The sequence below is a fragment of the Melospiza georgiana genome, chromosome 1 (assembly GCF_028018845.1).
Source record: "Melospiza georgiana isolate bMelGeo1 chromosome 1, bMelGeo1.pri, whole genome shotgun sequence".
Classification (NCBI taxonomy): domain Eukaryota; kingdom Metazoa; phylum Chordata; class Aves; order Passeriformes; family Passerellidae; genus Melospiza; species Melospiza georgiana.
Genome location: NC_080430.1, coordinates 24,836,379 through 24,861,288, shown reverse-complemented (window position 1 = coordinate 24,861,288; position 24,910 = coordinate 24,836,379). Strand labels below are relative to the sequence as shown.

At 38.9% G+C, this 24,910-nt stretch overlaps 1 protein-coding gene across 1 annotated transcript in view; it reads right to left on the bottom strand.

The window, feature by feature from the left end:
- LOC131093847 (probable acyl-CoA dehydrogenase 6) overlaps positions 1-24,910 on the bottom strand; it is a 75,257-nt gene that overhangs the window by 4,337 nt on the left and 46,010 nt on the right. The window contains exons 4-8 of the mRNA XM_058041198.1: positions 21,172-21,278; positions 15,094-15,261; positions 9,715-9,888; positions 3,598-3,759; positions 3,324-3,474 (exon numbers count right to left, since the gene is read on the bottom strand). Coding sequence (XP_057897181.1) covers positions 3,324-3,474; positions 3,598-3,759; positions 9,715-9,888; positions 15,094-15,261; positions 21,172-21,278 — 762 coding nt within the window. The remainder of the gene's footprint in view (positions 1-3,323; positions 3,475-3,597; positions 3,760-9,714; positions 9,889-15,093; positions 15,262-21,171; positions 21,279-24,910) is intronic.

Sequence of the window (24,910 nt, the reverse complement as noted above, 5' to 3'; positions counted from 1 at the left end):
GTCATGTGCTTCATCTCCTAAATTCCTTCTCAAGGTACTCATAAAAGTCAAAGAAAGTGGTAGACAGGCATCTGTCTCAAAGCCTCTTCAGAAAAAGGTGGAAACTGCAGATTTTGTTTCACAGATGACAGCAATTGGTATTAAGTTTTGTCTCAGCAGTTAGGTACAGACATCAAAGCAAATTGTCAGCAGAAATGGATAGGTTTCATTTTGTTTGGTACGACTATAAATTACTATAACGAAAAAAGCTGATTAAAACCCCCATTTGTCTGGACTCACTCAAATTTAGACATGTTTTATAAAGAATGAAAGACAATAAACAATGAAATAGAAAATGAAAGTGAATGAAGTATTTGAACTAACTATTGAAATATGGGAAGGAAAAAAAATCTAGATGGAAATACATTACTTATTAAAAAAATCCACTTAAAATTATACAGAATTTAGGTTTTTAACTATCCTCAATTACAAACAGACCTTCATATTGCAGTAACTACATGACTGTTGAGGAGTAAAATGAAAATGTGTTTCTTCTGCAGCTATGCATTTGCAATGTTACTTACACTTCTATTTCACATGAGTGGTTAATATTTTTCACTACTGCTTTCTTAAGTCTTTTACAATGTAGCAAGTAAAGAAATGATAGCATTCTCCCCATCACAGCCCATTGGAGAAAAACTTTTGAGAACTGGAAGCAGTTAGACATGATGTTTAGCAGTTAATAACAATCTGAATTTAAAATAAACCAAACAAATCAAACTGCTTTAAGAAGACCATATAAGTTCTTCCTATTACAATTGAAGCACACATAATTACTATTAAAATATATAGATCACTACCTGAATTTTTTTAAAACTCAGGAAGTCTGAAAAATTGCAATAAACTTGATTCAAAAAGGTTTCTTTCCTCAGTCTCTCATAACCTTGAGAAGTTTTTCATATAAATGATGGCTTTGTTCAATAATAGATTTTTGCCAAGTCACGATGTCTTTAAGGCCTTTCAGACAGAAGAGAGAAAAATAAACAAGCATGACTCCAGGCTAGTGCTTTCCTTCTCCAGAATCCTGCTACTAGGGTACAGTTGGGAAATACAGTCATATTCTTTATGGGTTTATATTGTCTTGTATTTTTCTATGAAACCTTTTGATATTTGAGCTCTAAGCTTTTCTTTTTTTTTTTTTTTTTTTACCTATTCTTCTTATTAGAATCTGTACAAGTGAGATATTTACATATCTAAAATCAACCCAGTATAGACACCTACACGGTGAAGCAGCTCTCTTCATGCTTTCTAGAGAATAGGAATTAAGATGTGCCAGTTGTTCTACAAAGTTTAAAATGTTACTGATTAAATGACAGATATCAATAAAATAAGTTGGCAGTTTTGTGCTGTTTCTGCTTATGATCTCTAACTGACCCTAATAACTAAAATTCAGAGACTTCATTCACTAACTATGCATTGTACTGTATGTTCTTTGAGGAGTGAGTAACAGCCAGAAGTGTTGAAGATTAACCTACATCTCATTGGGAACTTCATAAAGATTATGCTACAAAAATGTTTGAACATTAGGACTAGATGTCCTGCTGTGCAATGATACTGCTGCTACTGGACAAACATCACAGTGACGTGAATAGTTACTCAGACTGCTGTAGTAAAAGAAGGGCTTTAGGGAAGTTGCTGCTTTGCTTATTGTCACAGATTAACAAGATTCTATCTTGAACGTGTAATTGTTTATTTAGGTAAAATTCTCCTTGTTCCTTCTTGGACCTTTGGTTACTCAATGGTGGAATTTTACTGATTCATAGAAAATTTCAGAGTATAAATATCACACTGTCCTTAGCCTCATTTATAAGAGTATTTGTTTTAGAGGTAGAAAGATACATTTCTTTAGCCAGCTGACTGCGTCCACCAACAGGAAACAGTCTGGATTTCTTCTAAGGAAAAATGTGACTGTGTTGTTATACTTGGAAATCACTCTGGAATCCACACAGAAAAGCCCTGCTCACAGTTAGCACTATACTGGGCTATGAAATCTTAAACAAAACTATGTGAAAGCGTGTACACATTAATCTGTCCAGACTACATAATTTACAGTAAGTGCTGTAAGGACAGGGATTAATGTTATTTAGATTGCCTACTGCAGTAGTTCTTAACATCTCTATCACCAATGACCATTACTTGTTAAAATAAGGCTGTGAAAAAAACCAAGGAAAACCATCATATTGACAGCTAGCGTAAAAACACCATCACAAAGCAGTCTGTACCTGTGTAAGAAAATTTCAGGAGTCCACTTGTAAAAACTATTGAGAATCTGTTGACTTACTGCAATGACATTATTGTTCATAAAATGCTGTTAAAAATAGAAAAAGGAACTCAACCTACCTAAGAAGAAACAAGTTTTTTGCAGATTTTCTCAAGTGTTCTGCTCTCACTTTACACAGACACATTTACCAAAACTTTCAACTAACTGAACGACTGATTTGTCTAACTTTGGATTAGGTGTTGTCTGTGTAAGGGCTGAACAGAAAGCTGTTACTGCAAGAGAATCTAAGGTCAATTTTGATCATTCTACAGAATAGAAGACACTGAGGCCAGATACCTAAAAAACTGTTTCCTTAAGGAGAATTTTGCTCTAAGTAGATAGAGACTAAAATCTGAAGGGACCTCAATTAATGTGCAAAAAGGCCTCTGGACCAGTTTAATGATCTAACAACTTCCTGGAAGCAATTACATCTCTTGTATGTCTCACATGGTATCTAGTGACTAAAAGGATGGAGACTGCTATCACAACAGGCTACTGCAGAAGCCAAGTGGGGAACTCCAGCTTCACACATATCGGGGTAAAAATATAAAGCTGATTTCCATTCATTTTAGAAGAAAGTTTCTGTGTTTATTTCTGTTCTTGTAATCAAGATTACATTCAAACAAAAAGCAAAGAGAAAAAAGTCACTGGTTGGTAGCTCCCAATTTTCCCACCTTTTTTTCTACTCTGTGACAGATACCAGAGGACCATCAGGCAAAATACTGAGTTTTCCTTTTCCATTTGACATTTAAGCTAACCTGTGGGCAGTTCAAACTTCACAACTTTAATGCAAAGCCAAGATTTGGCAACAGAATAGTTAAGTTCCGACGCCTGTCTACTCAAAGTTAATTGCACTGGGTGTCCTTGCACCCACAATCCACTTCAGAGACATGCTATGAAGTGGAACAAGACCATTCACACTGGTGAGAAGCTGCTGCTCTTTTCAAGTAGGTGATTGTTTAACAGGACACTTAAGAGGCTAAATTTCAGTTAAAGACACTTTGTATTTTCATCACTCTCTTACCTGTAAAGCCTGCTCACGAGAACTTCATTGGTGAATCCCATTCCTCCCCAAAACTGGAGACAGCTATCAGTCACTTCACGGGTCAGACGACCTGCCTTTAGCTTAGCCATGGAGGCAAATTTTGTCACATCATTGCCTTCTACATAGAGAGCTAATAAAAAAACAAGACATAAAAAGTCAGTCACTCTGGAAGTCACCTCCCCGTGTTCCTTTAGCCTGACAAGGTTCTTTGCTCAAAGAGAAGCACGTCTGGGAAGCAGATGTGGGAGCTCACCCACGGCGCGGTGCAGCAGCGAGCGCAGGAGCTCCACTTCGGCTGCCAGCTCGGCCAGGCGGAAGTGCACGGTTTGGTTGTGCAGGACAGGCCGGCCAAACACCTTCCGCTGCCGTGTGTAGTCAATAGTTTCTTGTATAATAGTTTCCAGTGGTGTCAGGGCTGGAAGAAACAAAGCACAGAACAAAACATCATTTTAGCCAGATCTGTTTAGCTTCTTGTTGAAAAAGAAGGTTTTTTCACATTGTACAAGCATCAAACAATCAAGCAACATGTTAGGTTTTTTAAAGGAAATTGTTCTGTACACTCAGTTTGGGGTGAAGTTTCAGTTCTGAGAAGAGTCTGGTACTTCCTTGTTCCTTGAAGACATCTATCTTATTTGAGCCCTAAACTGCCAAAACCTGGAAGAAAGGGAAGAGAAGTGGGTAGGAAAGAGGGAGAGTCATAAAAAGCAGTATCAACATGATGAGGTAAACTTTATGCTTAGTGTCTCATTTAGGGCCCTAGCAAAAGCTTGTGTCAACTCCTACTTCCCATGCTACCTGTGTGCTGAAGGTTTGTTAAATCCTGGAAATAAAATCTGAAGGCGGACAGTGTAGTGTGCTTGGTGAGGAAGACTGTAGAAATGCAAATTGAAGGAAGCCTTCAGGGAAAAGGCAGAAACCTGTTCTGAGATCAAGGAACACAAATAGACTGCTTATTACATCTGTGTTCTGTGATCCCAGCGTAGAGAAAAAAAATTCATACCCACTTAAAAAAAAACATTAAATAATTCTAATGGAAACAGCATGAAAATAGGGTACTGCTGTAAAACAGGTGAGAGAGGCAGCAGACAATGCTTTAAAGCAGAGCTAGTTTGCTGCTGCTTTTTGTGCAATCTCATTTTAAACAAGAAAAAAGGGGAAAAGTTTCTCTTCCAAGGCCTTGAAGTGAATGACTAAGCTATCAGTCCCTTGCAGTGTAGCTGGGATAACAGCAGATACAGAATGTGAGGAGCATTTTGTTTGGCAAATATGGACTCATGTTACTATGACAAGCAGCAGGGCATGATTTCACAAAACTATCTGTATGAGAAGGGTCAAATTTTCTCTTTTCAAAATATGCATATCCACATCCATTTGCATTTGAAGTCTAAACCACAAAACTCTGAATGTGAAATGCAAAATAAACCCAAGCCCAACTAGTATGAAATCCCTTTTCCTACCTGTGAGTTACTCACTTGATAGTCCCTTGCAGGAGCCTGGTGTGGTTCCATGTATCTTTTTACTTTGTTTTCAAGATCACTGCTATTTAAATTTCATCTCTGTACTGCTGTCCTGTGTAGACTATGCATCCCACCAATTCTCCCTGCCATGATCATTCACCATCACTTCCACAGAGCACCATTTTTTACATGATGTCTCCACATTCCATAGGGTGATCAGCTTTGCTCATTATCTAAATATTTTCCCCTCCTTTATGATACAACTAACTGCAATGCTTATTTTTCAGAAGAGTATATACAGTAATGTCCTCATTTCTTCTGTGTTAACACACTATGTTGTCACCCAAATTCTGGCTTTCTGGAAAGGAAAATAAATTTCTGTTTTCAGGAACATCTCTTGAATAGAAATACTCTCCTTCCAAAGGACAATATCACACAACACTGTAGCATGTAACACCAACAGCTTTTTTACTTGTATGTCAATGGTCTCCAGCTTGAGAATTGTAAGGAAAGAGCAAGGAGTATCCAGGCACCACTTGTCCCTTTCCCTCCGACTGAAATCTGGGAAGAATACAGTGCAGTCTGAGCTGCTGGGTGGGAAACTAAACAGTAAATGCTTGTGCTAGGAGAGCAGAAGGGAGGTGGAAGGGATAAAGACAAGGCATTCATCTTGTGTTGGTCTGTCAGCGCAACAAGCTCCAGCACAGCTTGTGTGGTTCCCAGCACCCAGCACCGGGGAAAGAGGAATAGGAAATAAGAGTAAAGAGGAGGCAGGAGCAAGACCAGGTGGGAAGAAACATGACAGAAACTGTTCAGGTCCTGCTTGCAAAAGGTCTAAAGATCATGAAGGCACTTTGATCAAACTCCACTCAGGCAGCCACCAAACATCATGGCTCAGACTGGGGTTCTGGGAAAACTGCTCTTATAGTGTCCACCTTTCCAATTCACTGCCTCCTTCCTGCCCCTGCTGATCCTTTCTCCTGTTTCCTTTGCTGCCATTACTGCCCTCCTTCTTATTTCAGGAACTGTCATTTGCGAAATCTAAGGACTGTCCTGGGCTGCTTCAAAAGAGGCCATCAGGTCAAGGGTCATGATTATCTCCCTCTGCTCTGCTCTCCTGAGACCCCATCTGGAGTACTGCATCCAGCTCTGGAGCCCACAATACAGAACTGCCATTGATCTGTTGCAGCAGGTCCAGAGAAGGGTCCTGAGGAAGATTAAAGGGCTGGAGCACCTCTCCCATGAGGACAGGCTAAGAGTGTTGGAGTTGTTCAGCATGGAGCAGTGCAGGCTCTGGCGAGGCCTTATTGCAGCCTTTTGACATATAAAGGGAGCTTATAAGAAAGATGGGGACAGAGTTTTTACCACACCCTGTGGTATCAGGACAAGGGGGACTGGTTTTAAATCAAAAGAATGTAGATTTAGATTGAACAAAAGGAAGAATGTTTTGGAACTGGAACTACATGATCTTTAGGGTCCCTTCCAACCCAAACCATTCTGTCATTTCATGACTGTAAGAAATGTCTTATGAGAGTGGTGAGACACTGGAACATGTTGTGGTTGGAACAGAGAAGGTGTGGGTGCCCCAAGACATATCCATTCCCTGGACATGTTCAAGGCCAGGACGGATGGGCTTTGAGCAACCTGTTTTAATGAAAGGTGTCTCTGCCCATGGTGGAAGGGTTGGACGTGATGAACATTAAAGGTCTCTTCCCAAACCATTCTGTGATCCTGACGACAGGTACTCAGAGCTCTGAGCACAGCTCTAACATGGCAAAGCCTGGCTGTGTAGCAAACAGCACCAAAATGCAGCACACCATGAATACCATGACAGCCAACAGCCACGTTGATAACAGCGCACAACACTTTCTCAGTATACCAATTCAGAGAAATGCCATTCATAATAGGAAACCCCCCTCTTTTTATGTGTATTTGTTCCTTTTTTTATACAATGTTCTCCACATCCTCAGACAAACTTAGCCCCATGGGCTTCAACTGACAGCACATGCAGGAAATGTCACTAGGGCAGCCTAAGGAATGCGTGGCCTACCACACAGATGAGAATTGTGAAAGCACTTGAAGTTGCCAGTGCAGAATAATCTTTTCTTTGTATCTCCATCCAACTTATATAATTCCACTTAAAATTTCTGCTCACTGTAAAGACACTTTGTCTTATTGCTGTGTTTCCACTCAAAAGAAAATGAAATTATTATGTTTTTCCTAGGCTGTGACTGATCATTCTCTAATGAAATGTACATGAGCTCTAAGCTGAGCAATCTGATTCTTAAGGACGTGTGTTGCCCATGCAAAATGATCTGTCATCTTGCTTACTGGCCATGACTCAATGGTGCTCATAAAACTGAAGTTGCAGGAGCAAATAGAATTCATTAGAAAAGTGCCATTCTGCTCCCATATGTATGCTGAACTCCCTCTTTGTCTCTGAGTTAAGCAATTCACAGGACAACTGTTTGCTTTTTTTGCCATAGCAACATTCTTTTCCTGTGATCAGTGCAACAGGCCCTTAAAATGGACAGTGTTTACCAAGTGTCACAACACAGCAGACTCGTGGCACCTTTTTTCTTTCAGTGAAGCAAGAAACACAGTGACTTTGACCAATGCCTTTGATGATATGTCACTCAGAAGAAGAGACCACACCTGGGAGCAAATTTTGCAATTCCAGGAAGCTAGTTTTCCATTTGTATTTTAAACATGTTTGACTGAAAATAGATTTTAAAAGAAAAAAAGACAAGTGAAGAAAGATACTGGCCACCAAGAAGATAATTAATAAACAAAAAAGAAGTCTAGAGCATGTGATACTTGAAACTAAAAATACATAACCCCCCCACCAAACAAAGAGAAATAGAACAAATAATCCCAAACACAACAAAATAATTCCCAGAAAGGAAAAACAGACTAGTCAACTGCCTTTTCCAAGTTAAAGGAAGCAGAGAAAGTGAGGATCCCAGGACTGGTCCCTAAAACATTTAAAGGCAGACTGATGATTTTCAACGTCATGGTCATGAACTGGGAAGGAATAGAATGTCCTATTGAGGGGCAGAAGTGAAGACCAGGATTAAACATGCAGACCTAAGGCACTTAAAGGCACTTAAATGGTTTCACACATCTGAGCCTTCACCTGAGCAGTCATGGTTGAAGTTATGTGAAACTATTTTCAGGACGGGAAGTTAACACCTCTAGATGCTGTGATACAACACACTGCACCCATTGAGTACTGGGCTCCCTTCTGAACACTGGTTACTCTTTTTCTTGTTCACCACAATTGGTGATCTCTGAAGTTTGCAGCTTGGCCCAAACCATGGGTCTTGTCCCTGCTGCCAGTGCTTTCATGTATTTTATATCAGGTAGTTGGAAAAAAGCAAACCCAAGGGGTCCAGCAAGGTTTACACAGTAGCCACTGCAGAAAGCAGCTCCCTCTCGTTGGAGAGCTCCCAGACTCTTCCTCCCTGCTGGCCCCTGCCTGGCCACAGCAGGCAAGGAGAGAGGCCCTTCCCAGGCTGCTCATCCAGGGCAAGGGTTCACCTGCTCCTGCTGAGTCGTTGTGGACAAAAAAAGGAATTGAAACCTGGTGTTCCAGTTCCTGGCAGAGCACAGTGACAGCCAGGCAGTTGTGCAAGACTGGACAGCACCAGGCTGCCCGTGGTTTTAGCAGGAGTGATCTAACCTGCCAGGCTTTGTGCATTGATGCTGTCAGTGCGCGTCACTTTTGCCTGGGGCATGACTAATGCTGCCTGGGGAGTCTCACTGCAGAGCTCACCAGAGCTTCTCATGGTTTGTTTAATTTTGGCTTCAAACTGAGCATAGAAATGCACAATGCACATCCTTGCAGTCTGTATACACCTCAATTAAAGCAGAAGCAGTGGTAGTATCACAACTCCTGCTTGCCTGAGTCTGCAGTGACGTCCTTGGCAAGTGTAACCTCCTGTCCTTTGTTAAAACTACTCTCACATGTACTATTTATCTCAGGCTGAACTAAGAACTTTAGTTCAATAAACGAGGTTTTTTTTAAAGGCATTTGAACTCCAAAATATTTGGTCTGTGATGAACCCAAAACAATGAGTGATTTTATTTGTTCACTTAATGAAAACACCACTTAGAATGATTAATTCCCCAGCCACACACAGATTGGGACATGCACAGCAGCATGAATACAGTGAGATTATTTAAACAACCTTGGAATCTAAAGAGGACCAATCTTCTTACTGTGAACTACATTCTATTTAACTTAAAGAGCCAAACACTGAGGGGTAGGGAAAAAGTTTTCAGGCTGAAAGTAGAGAATCCAGACTTGGATCTGGTTTCCTGGAATATCCAGAATCCATATAACCCAAATACCTAGATTTGAGTACAGCCTGAGTTCTGAGTAACATAAACTCTGTGACAATATAACTTCAGGGAACGGAATGTACCACTTATGTCCAAAGTGTACAGAGGTAAAACAGATTTGCAAAACAAAGCTCTGACACCCTGCAAGAGCCACTTAACTTTACACAGGCAATAAGTTACCTTTCTAAAATCCATGATCAGCATCATAATGCACTGTACTACAGGAAAAGTCACCATCTTTCTATTTCATGCTGATATTTTGATAGCCTTTGCACTATATTTGTAATAGACATAACATGATGCCATAATTTCTTTCCAGAGTAGCAAAAAGAAAAATAAACAAGGCAAAAAAGAGCGTCTGCAATGGCTCACAAAATATATTCTGCTTCAGGTTTTTTTAGAGAAAAAGGAATTTTTCTACAGAAAGGGAATGTCCTCTGTATCCAGGCTATGACGGATTTCGAAAACAGATCCTAAAAGATCATTGCAACTTACAAGAAAAGAAAAGTGCTGTTAGTCATGCAAAGAGTGACCCCTGTGTCCCTGCAGAAGCACAAATGATGACTTACCACTGGCTACTCCCCACAGCCGCTCTTCTTGGAATTGCAACATCTGGTATGTAAAACCGTTTCCTTCCTCACCGATGAGGTTCTTGCAGGGGACCCGTACATCTTCAAAAAAGATCTGAGCTGTGTCCGATGACCTCATACCCAGTTTGTCTATCTTTTTAGCAACATGAATGCCTAAAGAGAAAGGTGCATGAGAAAGACCACAAAAAATAGAAGCACTATGAACAAATACAATGTTTTCAGAAGGAAAAGTCTGCAGATGTGAATGTACATTCCAAGACAAGAGTGCAATCTACCTTCAGGAAAAACATAACAGTATTGTGGAATGAAATGGCCCAGATCCTATTTTAAAAGGTTTTTCCACTTTATTAAACCAGCAAATCAGAAACTTTAAATGTAAAAGTCCTGCTTTTCATTATATCCCCAAATAATAAATATTTACTAATCATAATAATCTTACTCCACACAGGTCCTCAAACAATGCAATTTTATTTGTTTGTGTTTGATTTTTATCTAGCATTACAATAAAGTGCTGAAATTCAATTTGGCAATATTTGCTGAGTGCCTGCACTGCTATGAAACAGTACACAAATATTCAGTAAGGGAAAAAACAGAGCTACATTTTAAGCTGCAGCTAAGAGTATTTCTCCTCCTGGAAATCCTGTTCCTTCCCTCTCTTCTTAATTTATCCTCCCTTTCCTAGCCTATGCTGATTTTTTCTGGTACAGTGATCACTCAGTTTTCACGTGTGTATGTTTGTGAGGAGAGTTTGGGTTCCCACAGACTCTCTCTACACAGCACTGACTCTGACCCTACGTGCATTGGTCTGTTGAAGATGAACCTGGTTCATTCAGGTCTGGCCACATGAGGGTTCAGCTACCTCGTCACCCTGGGCAGGACTCCTTCCCACTGTTTGTTTTCTCATAGCTACAAGTTCTTCCCTGCTGTTGTTCAGATGCAAACATGGCTCACCCCTGTGCCACAAGAGTTTAACAGGCACCCACTGTTTTCCCCTGGCATTTCTCCTGTCTTCAGCTTTTGTCTCCCTGTTGATCTGGAGCTAATTCAAATATTCTGGGTGAAAGTCAAGAATGTTTCAAAAGCAAAAGGAAGACAACAACCAGTCATAAGGATTTGTGCATAATACGTTAATTACATCTGACAAGTCTGTATGTGTAGCAAAACAGTCCTCCAACTCAGCATATGTATCTTTGTCAGATAACCAAAGCTTTTTACTACTCATGTCCATGTTATTCCAACCAGCTTTGTGATGAGAAGGTATTCTGTTGTTATTTTCCTCTTTATTCATTTTCAGTCCTCTACTGCTCTCTGACATGGCTCAGTAGAACCTGGTTGGTCACCATCCAGACTGTTCTTGTTCTTCTGTACTTGTTCATATCCTGCTATTCTTCACAACTTTCAGAAAATATCTCTTTCTGAACTAATACAGACATCTCATCCTTTACTCAAAGGAGGCCTTCAGACGTATGAAAATTACTTTGGTTTTGTAGGCAGAAGAAGTTGGCAGTCATTTCCTTCAAATTTACTCTCTCTGGCTGCACTAAATAAGGTTATGGAAATTTTCATCTCTTCACAGAGATGAAATACTGATATTATTTACAAATGCCAAGACTTCTCTGAGAGCAATGTTCACATAGACTTCCACAAGTTCTACTCAAGATTTTTTCTCCACCAACCAAGCTGTAAACAGATTATGTATTAGGAAGACTTGCATTGATATATGATCAATGCAAGAGCAAAATCAGGACAGCCGTATAAGAATTCTTGACTTTTGAATTGAAAATTATCCAGTAATTTGTACTCAGTCAGCCAAAAAATCATTTGTGGTTTGTTTCCATATTAAAAACATAGCTAAATAACCACACACTGAGCAATTTAGAAGCCCAGATGAAATCAGGAACATTGTTTCCCATTGGAATACTGTTATTTGGTTTCTGTGAGAATTGCAGATATCAGGTATGGTCTAAAGCCAACTGGCTTTATGTAATCACTGCTCCTCAGCCACATGAAGAAGCACTTACTGCTCTTGTTAGTGGGTGGTTTAAAAGGACTCTCCTCAAGAAAGCAAAACTGCTGCCAGTTCATTATTACATTGCTAAATTAATCCCGTTGTTTACTTCCCAGATCCACATACAGCAAATACCACTGAAGAAAGCTCTTACAGGCTTGGTTAGTGAGCTAAATGTGCTGATGACTTCTGTCTGTAATTCTTCCAGACTGGGTTGTGGTTCAATTTTCCTGGGTCCAGCAACATCCCCCTTTGTCATGCCCTACCAGTTTCACTTGCTCTTAATTCATGGTTCTCACCCACAAGGAGACCAAGCTGCATCACTCTCATGGGATGCCCCTTCTGAGGCTATGCTTTACATTGTGGAAGACAATCATACATAATCATCTCTTCGGCCACTATGGGGGCATCAAAACCTCCCTTCATGTAATTATCTTCCTTCTCTTCCTAAGGGGTACTACAAATGAGAAATTACCAGCAGCAGTAGAAATTACTGGCGCAGGTAAGTCTTGGAGTTCATCTGTATTAAATAAATTACACGCAATAACTCACAAATCTGAACTTAACAAGGCCAAGCACATGACTTACTAGAATCACTGTAACAGAGCCATTTAAGCTACTTGCACCAGTATCATTGAGATGGATTGCTATTTCTCTGCCTGGGCAGTTCTTCCCAAGCATCTTTGATTTTTCATTTTCTCCCATTCCTCCAGCCTTCTGACAATCTCTTTTATTTCCTGTATTCTATCTTAAGAAAACGGCAGTTGCTCTCTCCTGACACCATTTACTGCCATTACAAATGGAAACAGACACATTTTAAATTGCAATCCAAGAAACACACCCTTTCTCTTTTCATGGTTGCTCTTCTCCTTATTAACTCCTCCTTGCAGTCTCCCCTAGAGCTATCTGAGGACTCAGAGGACAAACCAGAGGACAAAACAGTTACCATATCAGGGCTGCAAGCCATTTGTCTATATACTTTACACACAGACATTTTGCAATGTGCTAGATTCTCTTTCATTATATGAAAAATTCAGCTGCTTTTTTAAGACATTGTTATTGCATGAGGAGTATTCACCTAATTTGGATATTTATTGTGGATCCATGGTGCTGTTATCCAAACTTCCTTTATGAGAAATGTATTCAGCAATGTCTGTCAAATCTAGACCAGGATTTGCTTCAGCCTAGATTAGAGAGTATATATACCTAAAATCAGTAGAAGCAAATCCTACTTTGTCTATCCAATAAATTATCAATTGTTGAAATTAGTAATTCATTTTCAAACTTGGAATTTTTTTCTCTCTCTCTTTTTTTCCCCCACCACACGATATAAATACAAAACAACTTAGATTTTTAGCAAAAATACACCACAGATCCTTCCTTCCCCAGACTTATAGGCTGGTGCCTGCAGAGGTGAGTCAGACACAGCACATTTGCTCTCCATTGCAGCTGTTTTTGAGCTTTGACACACATACATCCCCGGACGTTTGAGAGTGCATCATTCCGTGATGTCCTCCAGACACTTCCCGTACAGCCTTGCTCTGCTGCCCTCCACGGAGTATAATCTTTAGCAGACAGACATCCTTAGGATGTATCAAACCAGATGGAGTTTCCTGAAAAATCTCACTTCTGATATGACTCACCCATAGAGCACAATCAACAGCTTTAATACTTCATTTCAAAAGGTCACCAATCTTGGTACTGTGACCCCTTTGGAGATAAATATGTGTTCATCACAGAAGAATTAAAACACATGCATTTTGAGGGGCACAAATTTTGTTCCTAGGAAGACTTCTACACTTCTGCAGATCAGAATAAGGTGTCTCAGACAATTTTTCTACTCTAAATCTATTTAATGCAGGTAAAGAAGGTCTGCATGTAGGCTGTGAGATCTAACGTCCCCACTCCTAGAGCTATGACAACTCGTGTCTTTTTGGAATAAGCCAAATAGCTGAAAACTTTTAAGTAAATTTCTGTGTATTTTATCTGCCACCAACTGTGGGTCAGCTGCTTTGTTGTTTTAGGAAGATTGATCTCAGAGAAGAAGTACTGCATTTGCATTCTGACCTGTCCATGAAAAATCACAAGAAGAACTTCATTCTTTTATCAGCGGATGGCTGAATAGTGAATTTACCTGGAAATTCAGAGCAATTCTGGCTGTAAGTTACATGTTTGCTCATCACTTCTCAATAAGGATGAAGTTCACAAGTAGTGAAGCAGCTCAGGTCTGCCTTCCATGAACACCCATTCAAAGCCTGTCTTGCATGAGCAGAAGTAGTAGAAGCTCACTCAGAACCTGCTTGATTCCCTAGGCAATTCACTTGCTTGATTTACTGCATGTTTAAATTCATTTAAAAGACATTCTCTTAAGAAGCTCTCATCATCCTCTTTTGCAACACTGAAGACCTGGGTTTTGTTCTCGGTCTAATCCATTAAGTGAACACAGATTCATTCCCTTCACTGTTATAGTGGTGTTCCTACATGTGAAATGCCAATAATGGCACATTTTGTATGCAAAATACTCTGAATTGAATGAACAAAAGAGCCCTGAGTATAAATATCTTATATATAAATACATTAATAGACATTAGTCTAAATTTAAAAACTATTAAATTGTATTAAACTGTTTGTTTGCATAAAATAAACATTACTTTAAAATTAAGCATTAAAAATACTATATATTATATACAGCATAAATTTATATGTTCTATATTTTTAAATATTAAAATGAGTTAAATCTGAAAAGGTTTAAAAATTTTTGAACAAGCATCAAAACTTCAAAAAGATCCCCACCAGCACAATCTTAACTGCATCCTCTCTGGATGATGTTCCCTATGCATACAGCACTCGTGCATTCTGTGAGGTCTGCAGGTTACCCAGGACCAGACACTGTGTGCATGTACCACTGAAACTGGTAGTCTTAGCTCAGGAAGTATTTCTTCCATGTCTTTAGCAGAATTGCTTGTCTTATTCAAAAACAATATCCTTACTTCCAGGATATTTGAATCTTTCACTCCAGCCCACATTTAACTCTTATACTATTTTTTTAATTTAACTGGTAATAGTGCCCTGGTGAAGGGATCCCTTTGCACAGCACAGCCATGAAACACTCTAAATATGCCTGCAATTCTCTTCAGCAAGCCCACCAGGCCTGAGAGGTATTTCCCAAGTTTGACATCTCTAAACTCTTTATTCTTTTATTTTCATATGCATATGAATCATTGCCATGAAAACGTATCTGACCAACTTCTCTAAATATATTTTTGGTTAAACACCTTTCCTTCTTGTATTAGGCATACAAAGAACACCAATAAAATCAAATGAGAAGACAAAGAGTTCTGTGTTATTACCAGGTAGATTCATTGGCAGACATATGAGAGATTTATTTTGATGGGGAGGTCCTTCGCTGGTGTTTGCCAGGAGGCACATCCAGTCTGCCTGGCTCCCGGACGTAATCCACATCTTACCACCATTTATGACATACTCATCGCCCTTTTTCACGGCCGTTGTCTTGATATCTATTTCAAAACACAGGAAATGAATGGTTATTACTGTGAAGGAGGGGTATATCGATCCAGTTATGACTGGCAGGGTCATTCCCTTGCTCTCGAGACAGAAAACTATTTGGTTCTCCCTCATACTCCCCTGTCCTATAACCCTTCCAGGCCATAAGGCAAAGCTGTCTAGAAAACTCTTGGAAGGCAAGCCAGGGAAACAGGATCACTTCTTCCACCTTCCTTTAGGTGGAGTCTTCATCCCAGTGGATGAGAGCAGAAAACTTCCTAAGTAAATGTGGTGGTCAAAAACTTGGGAGAGAAGCATTTCACTGTGAGGTGATCTGTTACAGTTTCTCTTACTGTGTGCCTTAGTCCTGAGGAGTCCATTAATTCCAGAGTCATGACTTAAACAAACACAAGCCTCGGTACCTGTTAATGCATAAACATAAATCAACATGCATTTTCTGCATGCTCTTGGTCACAGTTCTGCAATACCTTCAAAGCTGGTAAGCTACTGAAGGCCAGGTCTGAATGCAATGAGTGTGTGGACATGAAGGACTTCTAAATACCTGCTATTTATACACCCTGGAAAAAAAGAATCTTATTTTCATCTGCAGTGGTTCACATCATGCTGCAAGCAGCCCTACCTGCAACAGAGAGCCAGAGAGAATCATTAGTTATTATTTATCCTCCAGCAGAGTTTCCAAAGGGCTCCCTTCTTTTCCCTGCAATTGAACTTTGACAAGAGCCCCAGCTGATGAAGACTCTCCAACAGGTATCCAGCTGTAAGTAGGGGATGGTATAAAAGAACCTAGCCACACTCCTAACAGCACCTGTGAATCTAACAAGACTATGAAATTCATGAGAGAACATCCACTGAAGGGGGATCATAGACTTGGAGGGTAGGAGTCAGACACCAAGTGGAGTGGGCAGGCATGTTTAAATCATCTGGTCACACTTTCACACACAATCACCTCAGTCTGCACATGCACATTCTTCCCTGGGGCTCTAAACATAAACCAAAAGCAAACCCAAGTATCTGATCTTCATTTAGGAGGTAAACTGGGACTGAGGTCAGCACAGCTGAAAATTGTTCTTGTTAATGAAGGCACAGGAGAAAAATAATGGGAGAAAATTAAATAAGGTATAAAATAAGGAAGTATGGGATTTAGCTATGGCTAAAGGAACATAAGCAAGGGGAAGAGTTGTTAATCATGTGGATAAAACCAGCAGACACAGAAAAAGACTGTGGCAAATCTGTCCAAGGGACTCGATATGAAATCTGTATAAAAATGAATGCCAAGAAGCTTAAGTAATCTAAAGTACTGGCACTCATAATACACGGACACAGACATTGGACACTCACGAACATGGAGACTAAATAATAATGGAAGGACACACAAGAGCTGGAATAAGGAATATGACTGTACTGAAATGGTGTGACAAGGACGGGAGCATACACAGTGATTTACATCATGCATCCCTTTGTTGTGGAACAGCTACTGAAGAGATTAGATAGAAGTCCCATAGAAGGCCTGCAAAGGAACAATGAGCACTGTGATGTTACCACAAATGTAAATAGCTCTTGTGGGCATGGCGTCACAGGGGCCTAACCACCCAAACACAGATTAAAGAACAAATGCCTTACTAATGAGAAAGTTCAAGTACTCCAGATTCAATTGTTCACAGTTTGCTTCAAACACGTGAGAAACAACTATTTCAAACGATCTTGTGAAGAATTGATTCTCTTTAATTAGAGATGATTAAGAAAGATGATCAAATCAATACATAAGTTTTATGTTTAAAATATAGCAAGCTTTGAAAACCTACTTAGCAATTTACTATGGTCAAATGGACTCAGGAATATGGCTATGAAAATAATTTGGAATATTTGACTAATTATTTTTCCTGACAGAGCATATCTCTGGGAAAAGGATACTTCAGTGGGTGCTCCATAACTCATTTTTGCAGGCACACACCACTGACTCTCACAACCTCTTGCACAGCATTCTCTGAGGAGCCCTTCTAGGAAAGAGCACAAGGCATCACCAGAGGTGAACGATACAGCTGGTGCCCTATAAGCAACCAGGGCTGATCACATCACTGTTCAAATCACACTAACTCAAGCCTCAATTTTCTTCTCTACTGCACTCGAGTCCAGCCATGCACTCAAATGGATCTGACTAAAGGTAAGGTTGGCTTCAACTTTTAAGGTCAATATTACAGTCAAAGATAAGCAACACACATCCTTAAAGTAAAATATGAAGAACACATATCTTAAATTTTCATCAGCATAGGAAAAACTTCAAAGAAATACCTTCAAGTCTAACTGAATGAATAATCACATCAAAAACCAGGAAATGACTTGCAGGAAATGAACAAGATTAATGATGAAAGTAAGCTACAGTTTGGAGTTTGGAATACAACTATTAAAATAGGTTGAACTAGGTTAAATCTTGCAGATGAAAACCAACAAAATCAAAGAAGACTGTGGTGGCAAACAAAACTGTTTCAGCCATAGAAATGACAAGAGAATGGGAAAAAAAAAGGAGGCACATAGAGGATACTTAAAAAGAAGAAATATTTCACAGGAGACAGATTCAAATATGGTTGACAAAGCTAAACACCTACAAGAAAGAATGAAATTAGTGAAAACAGAGGTTATTTGTTTTGGCAATCTGCACAGCCTCAAAATACATTTGGAAATAAAAGAGAATTCAATTTACCCATGGTATCTTATTTAAACCCAACCTGGTTTATTACTAAATAGGATTATCTAGAGAAAAATCCTATTGGACCCAAGTAAGTGAAATTGACACTACTAGGTAACTATGAGTTAAAATTTGAAAATATAAGACTTAGGACAAAAGTGGAAATGCGCATAAGGAACTTGGCAAAGCAGAAATTGCATCAGGTTACATTAAAAGAAGAAGTTCTGATGTGCAGGGAGAGTACTAGTTAAGCCCCTCTCTGGATATCAGCCTCTGGACAAAACCTACTGAATATTTGCATTAATGATCTTTAAAAGGACAGGAATACACTAATTAAATTTGTCTGTGGCACAAACTTGGGAGACATCACCAACACAGACAACTGAAGTATGGCCCAGCAAGAAAGGAATGATCTTGAGTTTTCAAATTCAACATGGCAAGTACAAGCACTCAGACATGAAGCAGTAAAAGTGATTGCTAAATCCTGCAGTGTTTCAATAGTAAACTGGTAATGAGGATGATCCACAGTTAATCACAGGATTCACAAGTCTGCAAGCTGTTGTGTAACATCATGTATTGGAGAGTAATACTTCTGCCAGGATTGAAAATGTATTTGTGCCATTATAGACACCATGCAGAATTCTGGGGTTTTATGCTCAGAAAAGACAAACTCAATCCAGAAAAGCAGAAAGGCTGGATTCCACTGAGACAAAATGGAGCAGGATATTTATGTAGAAGAGGTAGACATGAACAGTGTTGCTAGCTGCAGACACCTGAACATAACCTGAAGATAGAGGATGTGTGTGAGAAAAGTGTTTTCCATGATGTGGTTTTATATATACCCACAGATTACATTCTATAAATTGTGGAATTGGAGTGAGATAGAATGAGACAATATCATTCAAACTGACAGAAATGCTTATGCTTTGTAGTACCAGAATCCTGAAAGTAAAGACACTTTTTGTACCATCTGTACTGTTCTGTTTTTCTTCTCAAGCCAGCTCTGTGCTAGTTTTGGTGCACATGGTCACTACTATGGACAATATAAAATTACTACACTTGAAAGCAGACTGGTGTTCCTTCAAATTGACATGAATTTTGTATTAGACTAATATACACAGTCCTTTTTGTTCTGTTGAATTCTGAATAAATTAGTTTGAGGCACATTTCAGTTCTCATGTAAACATTGTTTTTGTTTTCTGAGTTCATATCACCTTCAGTAATTTTGGAACTGCAGGAAAAAATGTTAGAGATACTTTACTCTGCGTCATTCTTTGGGTTAAAATACACTGGCTCACATGGCAGAAGCACATCCCCGACTTTCACATGTGAACAGCTGCCATGTCCCTTCACTTTTCTTAGGGACACAAACTTCCCAATAGCATGAGCAACAAAAGCAAGCACCAAGTGCAGTTTCACACACCTCAGTCTGCTTTGCAGCTGGGCCATCTGGAGATGGTGCAGAATGGTGCAACTCAGAACGCAAACTATTGTTGCTCATACCTAAATTGTCCCTTTAATTGTCCTTCAGAAGCACTGTAAACTGGATTTGGCATTTGTATCAGGGATCAAATGTTCCAGGACAGGGGAAAAAGTATTTTCATTTCATCCTGCAGTGTGTCTCCAAGCTGCAGCATAGATTCAGTAGATAATCCTCTTTGATTCCAAATTGGTTTTTAACTACATTCATCTAAGTGTATCATACCACTTTAACTAGATGATAAACAAGATGCTGTTCAAGGAATATTTATGTTATTTATTATCTGGAACACTGCATCAAAAAAATTAAATTCCTATTTAGAATTTTCTGATGACCATCTAATTAAACTAGAGAGGCATTTATTAAAATAAATGATGTTATATTTCTTATATTAGCAAAATTCAAATTTATAATTACTTTATTATACAAATTATTAAGTGCTATTATAAGATTTATTATTTAAATCCTAATAATATTTAAATTATAATAAGCAATAATGCAGTTTAAATAATATTGAAATTTAATATTTTGAATTTATTGTTTATAATTATTAATAAGTAATATTTAATAAACATGTCTACTAAAATTATGAAATTCTTCTTATGAATAAATTCAATTAACCCAGAAAGGAAAACAGCAATAAATATGCAGGAAGATCTAGTGCCATTATTTCATTATCCACATTAACATTCTTTAAATCTACCTGCTGCAACCTTGCTTGAGCACTGGATGTTTATCTGTTTGCCTTGAAAAAACAACAGGAGTTTTCTCATGGAGATGGATATAGGATTCCTCGGATAAAAAATGTCTGTCATACATTGGCAAGCTTGTAAGAACACAATATGGTCAACTAGGCCAGGCTCTGTCCAACAAGCAAACCTCTAAAAGTGGTCACTTATCATTCCCTTTTCCGTGAAGTCCATGGTTCATCATCAGAGGAGACATTATTTTCTTTTTCTACTGTATCTGTTTTGATTTAATTTTTCAAATTTTTTACTGCCTCGGATGCCTCAGAATTACAGTTTCTTTTGTCCTGGTTTCTAAACATATTCTTGCACTAAACAAAAAAAAAAAAAAAAAACCCAGTTGCATATAAAGTAACTAAATCATAAAGATAATAGATTTGACATTGCAAACTCTTCATTAGCTCTAAATAAAGCAATCATCAATTGAGAGATATTTTTGCTTCACAAGAATGACAGAAGGGGGGCCGAGGTGAAGTAAGGATGAACAAGAGGAAATCATTCTGAAAGTGATGCCATCATTTTCAGATCAGAGAGGCTCTGTAGTTTTCCCCCATTCAGTGGAGAGGTCTTTGTCAGGGCAGCCCAGTTCTAGCCCAGCTGAACGGGTTCTGTTCCTGTCAGTACATCCAGAGTTGCATGACTGAATGTGGCTGTGCAGATGATGAGGAGCTGGAGTGCTCCTGCCAGCTGTGAGCCTGCACAGAGCAGGACAGCACTAGAAGAAAACTGGGGCCAGCACAAAATCTCTTGTGCTCAGCCTATACAGGGTCACTGCATTGATTCACCTGACAAATACGTTAAAATTGATTGCTTTTGGATGCATGAGAAGGATGTGTTGTATTCCTGGAACGTTACTTTTTGCACTCACCACACCAGGCTTTCCTTCCTTTTGTTTCTTACAAAGGATGGGGCAAAGTGAAGGGTCAGGAAAAACAGATTATTTCCCTTAAAACATCAGGCTGTCTAAAACTGACTGTTTGCTAGGTTAACTTACTTGCAACATCTGACCCAGCTCCAGCTTCACTGATTCCCAAGCAAGCCACAAAATCACCAGCTATAGTTGGTACGAGGAACTGTTTTTTCAACTCATCAGAACCAAATCTGCAGTAATATAACAAAAAAAAGATACGATATTAAAACCCTATGAAGGTAAATTTTATTAGAAGGTAGTTACAAATTTTGTTCTACCCACAAATTTTCCTATGACTGGGTAAAAGCTGTCCCAGAGCCAAAAGATAGAATAAATACCCTCCAAAGCTGTGATTCAGAGTCTTCACCACAAGTGCAGTCACAGTCATTTAAAAGAAGTTTTAAAAAGTATTCAGGCGTCTTATTCCCACAGAAACGTGTGGTCTAGATGGCCAAAATTTACATGACTGTTGCTTTAAAAGTTCCAGATCTAAATAAACATAACCCCTGAGGATTCCTCTCAATGCTCCTGCACTACTCTGCAACCACCAGGATGGAGGACCTGGTCTGTTTTCTTGCACCATCTCTTTGCCAGGTTTTAGTGGTGACTGAAAACTTTTGACATGTGATGGCCACCATCTGCAAAGACCTGTATTTCAATTATTTGTACTTCACATCTACATTTAAATCACTCAGTAAAATCCATTAATGCTTCTTCCAGCTATTCTTTTATCTCCACAAAAATAAAAAGGGAAACAGCAAACTCTGGATGGTATTTTAACACAAAAATTTCACTTGGCTTTATTTAAATTCAGTTAAGAGGCACACACTGTTTTCCTGCTGTTTAGAAGACTGTATCCATCCAAGATATGCTACATCTATTTCATGCTTGATTTTGTCAAGCTTCAATTTCTTGTCATGCTTTAATTAAGATTCACTGATTTCTTCTTGCAGTGTGAATGGTGAGTTCATGGTCTAGTTCTCAGACCTTTCTTGTGCGACTGAAAAATTCCTTGGGTCATGAAATGTCTTATGTGTCCAGGAATCCATAAATTCAAGTTCCTCCTCAGCCTCCTCTTTGTTGTGAGGCTTCTCAGCTCATCATCACCACTCATCTCCTCAGGCTCCTGGGGCCTCCTTCTAAAACATTGTCCCAGTATTTCCAAAGGAATGGTGCCATTCCAACTAAGACTAAGTCATCCCCTCCAACCAACCCTGGCACAAAGGATGTGGGACAGCCATGGAACAGACTGGGATCTGGCAGACACTTCCATTTGGTGCACACAAGCAGCTTAGCTCCTAGTCCTGTCCCTGCTGAAAATCACAGCAGCAATCCCAAATAAATACAAGAAGCAAGTTCAGAGTGCCTACTCTTTCCTCTAGCATACTGGAACAAAGTACCCATGTCTGTTAGGCAGAAAACTTTGTTAATTTTCCATGGGGCCTGATCAAGTATGATTTAGATTTAGATTTAGATTTACCCATAGCTGCATATTCATCAGTCAAAAAAAAAAAAAACCCAAACAGCCCAACCAACAAAATGGAAAATCAGATTATGAGAGCAGATAATGGTGATTTTTGGCAATGCTTTCTAATGCTTGAAACTTTGCTAACCTTTAGCATTTCAACAGAGGATTTTCACAGCAAGACTTTGCTTAGAATAATATTTTTGGTTTGATGTCTTTCTTTGTTTTGAGTTCCAGAAAATAGTTAAGTTCCTTCCAAAAATGTGGTTATAGAAGATGTTATTTTGCAATCAAAAAAAAAAAAAAAAAAGTTGGGCAACACTATATTCAGAAGATGGTGGGTCTCTATGCCTTGCAGGAGACAGCTAGCTCCTTGCTCAGCTGCTAGCTTGTGTGTTAAAAATATGCCACTTTTGCAAAATTCTACCCATCTTAAATTTGCTTACTATTTGCCTATAAACAACACGAGGAAAAAAAAAAAAAGTAAAGTTCACTGCCTACTGCTGAAATAAGCAGCTCTACACTGATTTGGTATGACTACAGATGTGACACCCTACAGGCATGTCTATAAACTGGGAAATGCCTATCATTCACTGCCTCAGCTAGGAGCTGCTTTCTCCACTCTATTTGTGGGCAAGAAGGGCAGTATTATATCTGAATGCATTTGAAAGACTGGCAGAAAGTGATGTTCCAAACCATCAAAGGTCAGATCACTGCGGACAAAGCATTTTCTATTTAATTCTTAAATTTAGAAAGATTCCTGTATTATATATTATATATCTATATCCTGCAGAAAGATTTAGAAATTTCTGTAATTCCCAGAATCCCCTGCTTCACTTAGGGGATTCTAGGAATTTCAGGAATCACATTCATGGAATTAGTTTGTCGGTACACTCACTATGTGCTGGATGAATGATGAACAAAGCCCAAGGTTATGAAAGCCAACAAAGAGGCTTTTTAGGGGTTGATGGTTGATTCCCACATCATTGTTTGATTTGTGCAACAACGCACAGCCAAGATGCAAAATCTGACATATCTCTATGAACGTGTTTAGGATCCCCATGGTACACAGATACTTTTAAAGAAACCACCCAGGACATGGGTGCCATTTGAATCCATGGCCCAGGACAAGCAGTTGGTCTTCCCACTACACAGTATGAGGTAAAGAGGCATACAGGCAAAATTTCCTGTAGCAACCAGCTTTCTCTTTTCATTACCAAGTTTCACTTTTACATGTGTGTGGGGGGCATGGGACTGTATAAATAGCCAGTGGAATTGGCTCAGCAGTGGGGGAAAAATTCAATAATGCAGATACAAACTCAATTAAAGATTTCGTCAAGTTAACAACAATTTCACTGTTATTTTCTAAGAACTTCCACTTTAAGATTTCACTAGCACAAATATGCATAATTTCACTGTTTTACTACAGCAGAACAGAGTAACAGAAGGCCAAAAAACTGCAATGGAACAAAGTCTCATTTTCTTTTACCCATAGATTTTCTTTAAACCCCTGAATTAAAGGTTGTCATGGGGTCAAGGTAGTACTGTCTGAAGTCTTTTAAAATACTATTTTTATACTCAGTTGGACTATAGCTAAGGCACTTTTGCAAGAGACACACTGAACTCCATTCATTTAGCAAGCTTTTGTTGCATTACACAAAGGAGAAGAGAACTTTAATAAAAATTTGTTGTAGATCAGACCTCCAAAGTCACACATACAGCAGGATAAGCAAATGTCAAGGGAATAGAGCTTATATTCCAGATTCTTCAGTAGATTTACAGATATTTCCATTCAGAATGGGAAAAAAAAGTCAACGACCCCCTAAAAATTATCAAAAAATCCCTAAAATATTCTTCTGAGTACCACTACTCTTCTTGTATATCTGTTTAGTGCAGAGAAATTTCCAATTTCAACATAATTATTAGAATTTAATTCCCACCCTCATCTTCCAGAATTTTAGGTGTGTCCATATTCCAGGGACAAACTGCTGGATGAGCCAGTTGCCCCACTCTAGTTTTAAGAATTTCTGTTCTAACACAGAATATGTGCAAAACTTCTTCATGAAGAAGTTGGTAACTTTTACTGGGGGAGGAAAAAACCACAACAAATCAGATTAAGAAAATGCAGAAGCCTAAATGATAGTAAGTGATTAAAATGGGAACACTGACATAGATGATGAGAAAAACTATTAATAGCCTAGAATGGGCATATTTAGGAAGCATGATATATGTGCTACAATTTCAGGACCAACACCTTGCAAAGCTGGAAAAAGAGCAAGTAAATTATAAAACAGAATTAGACTGATCCTAATCCTTACAACTAAATGCATCCTTAGTATTACTGCACTGGGATATAAG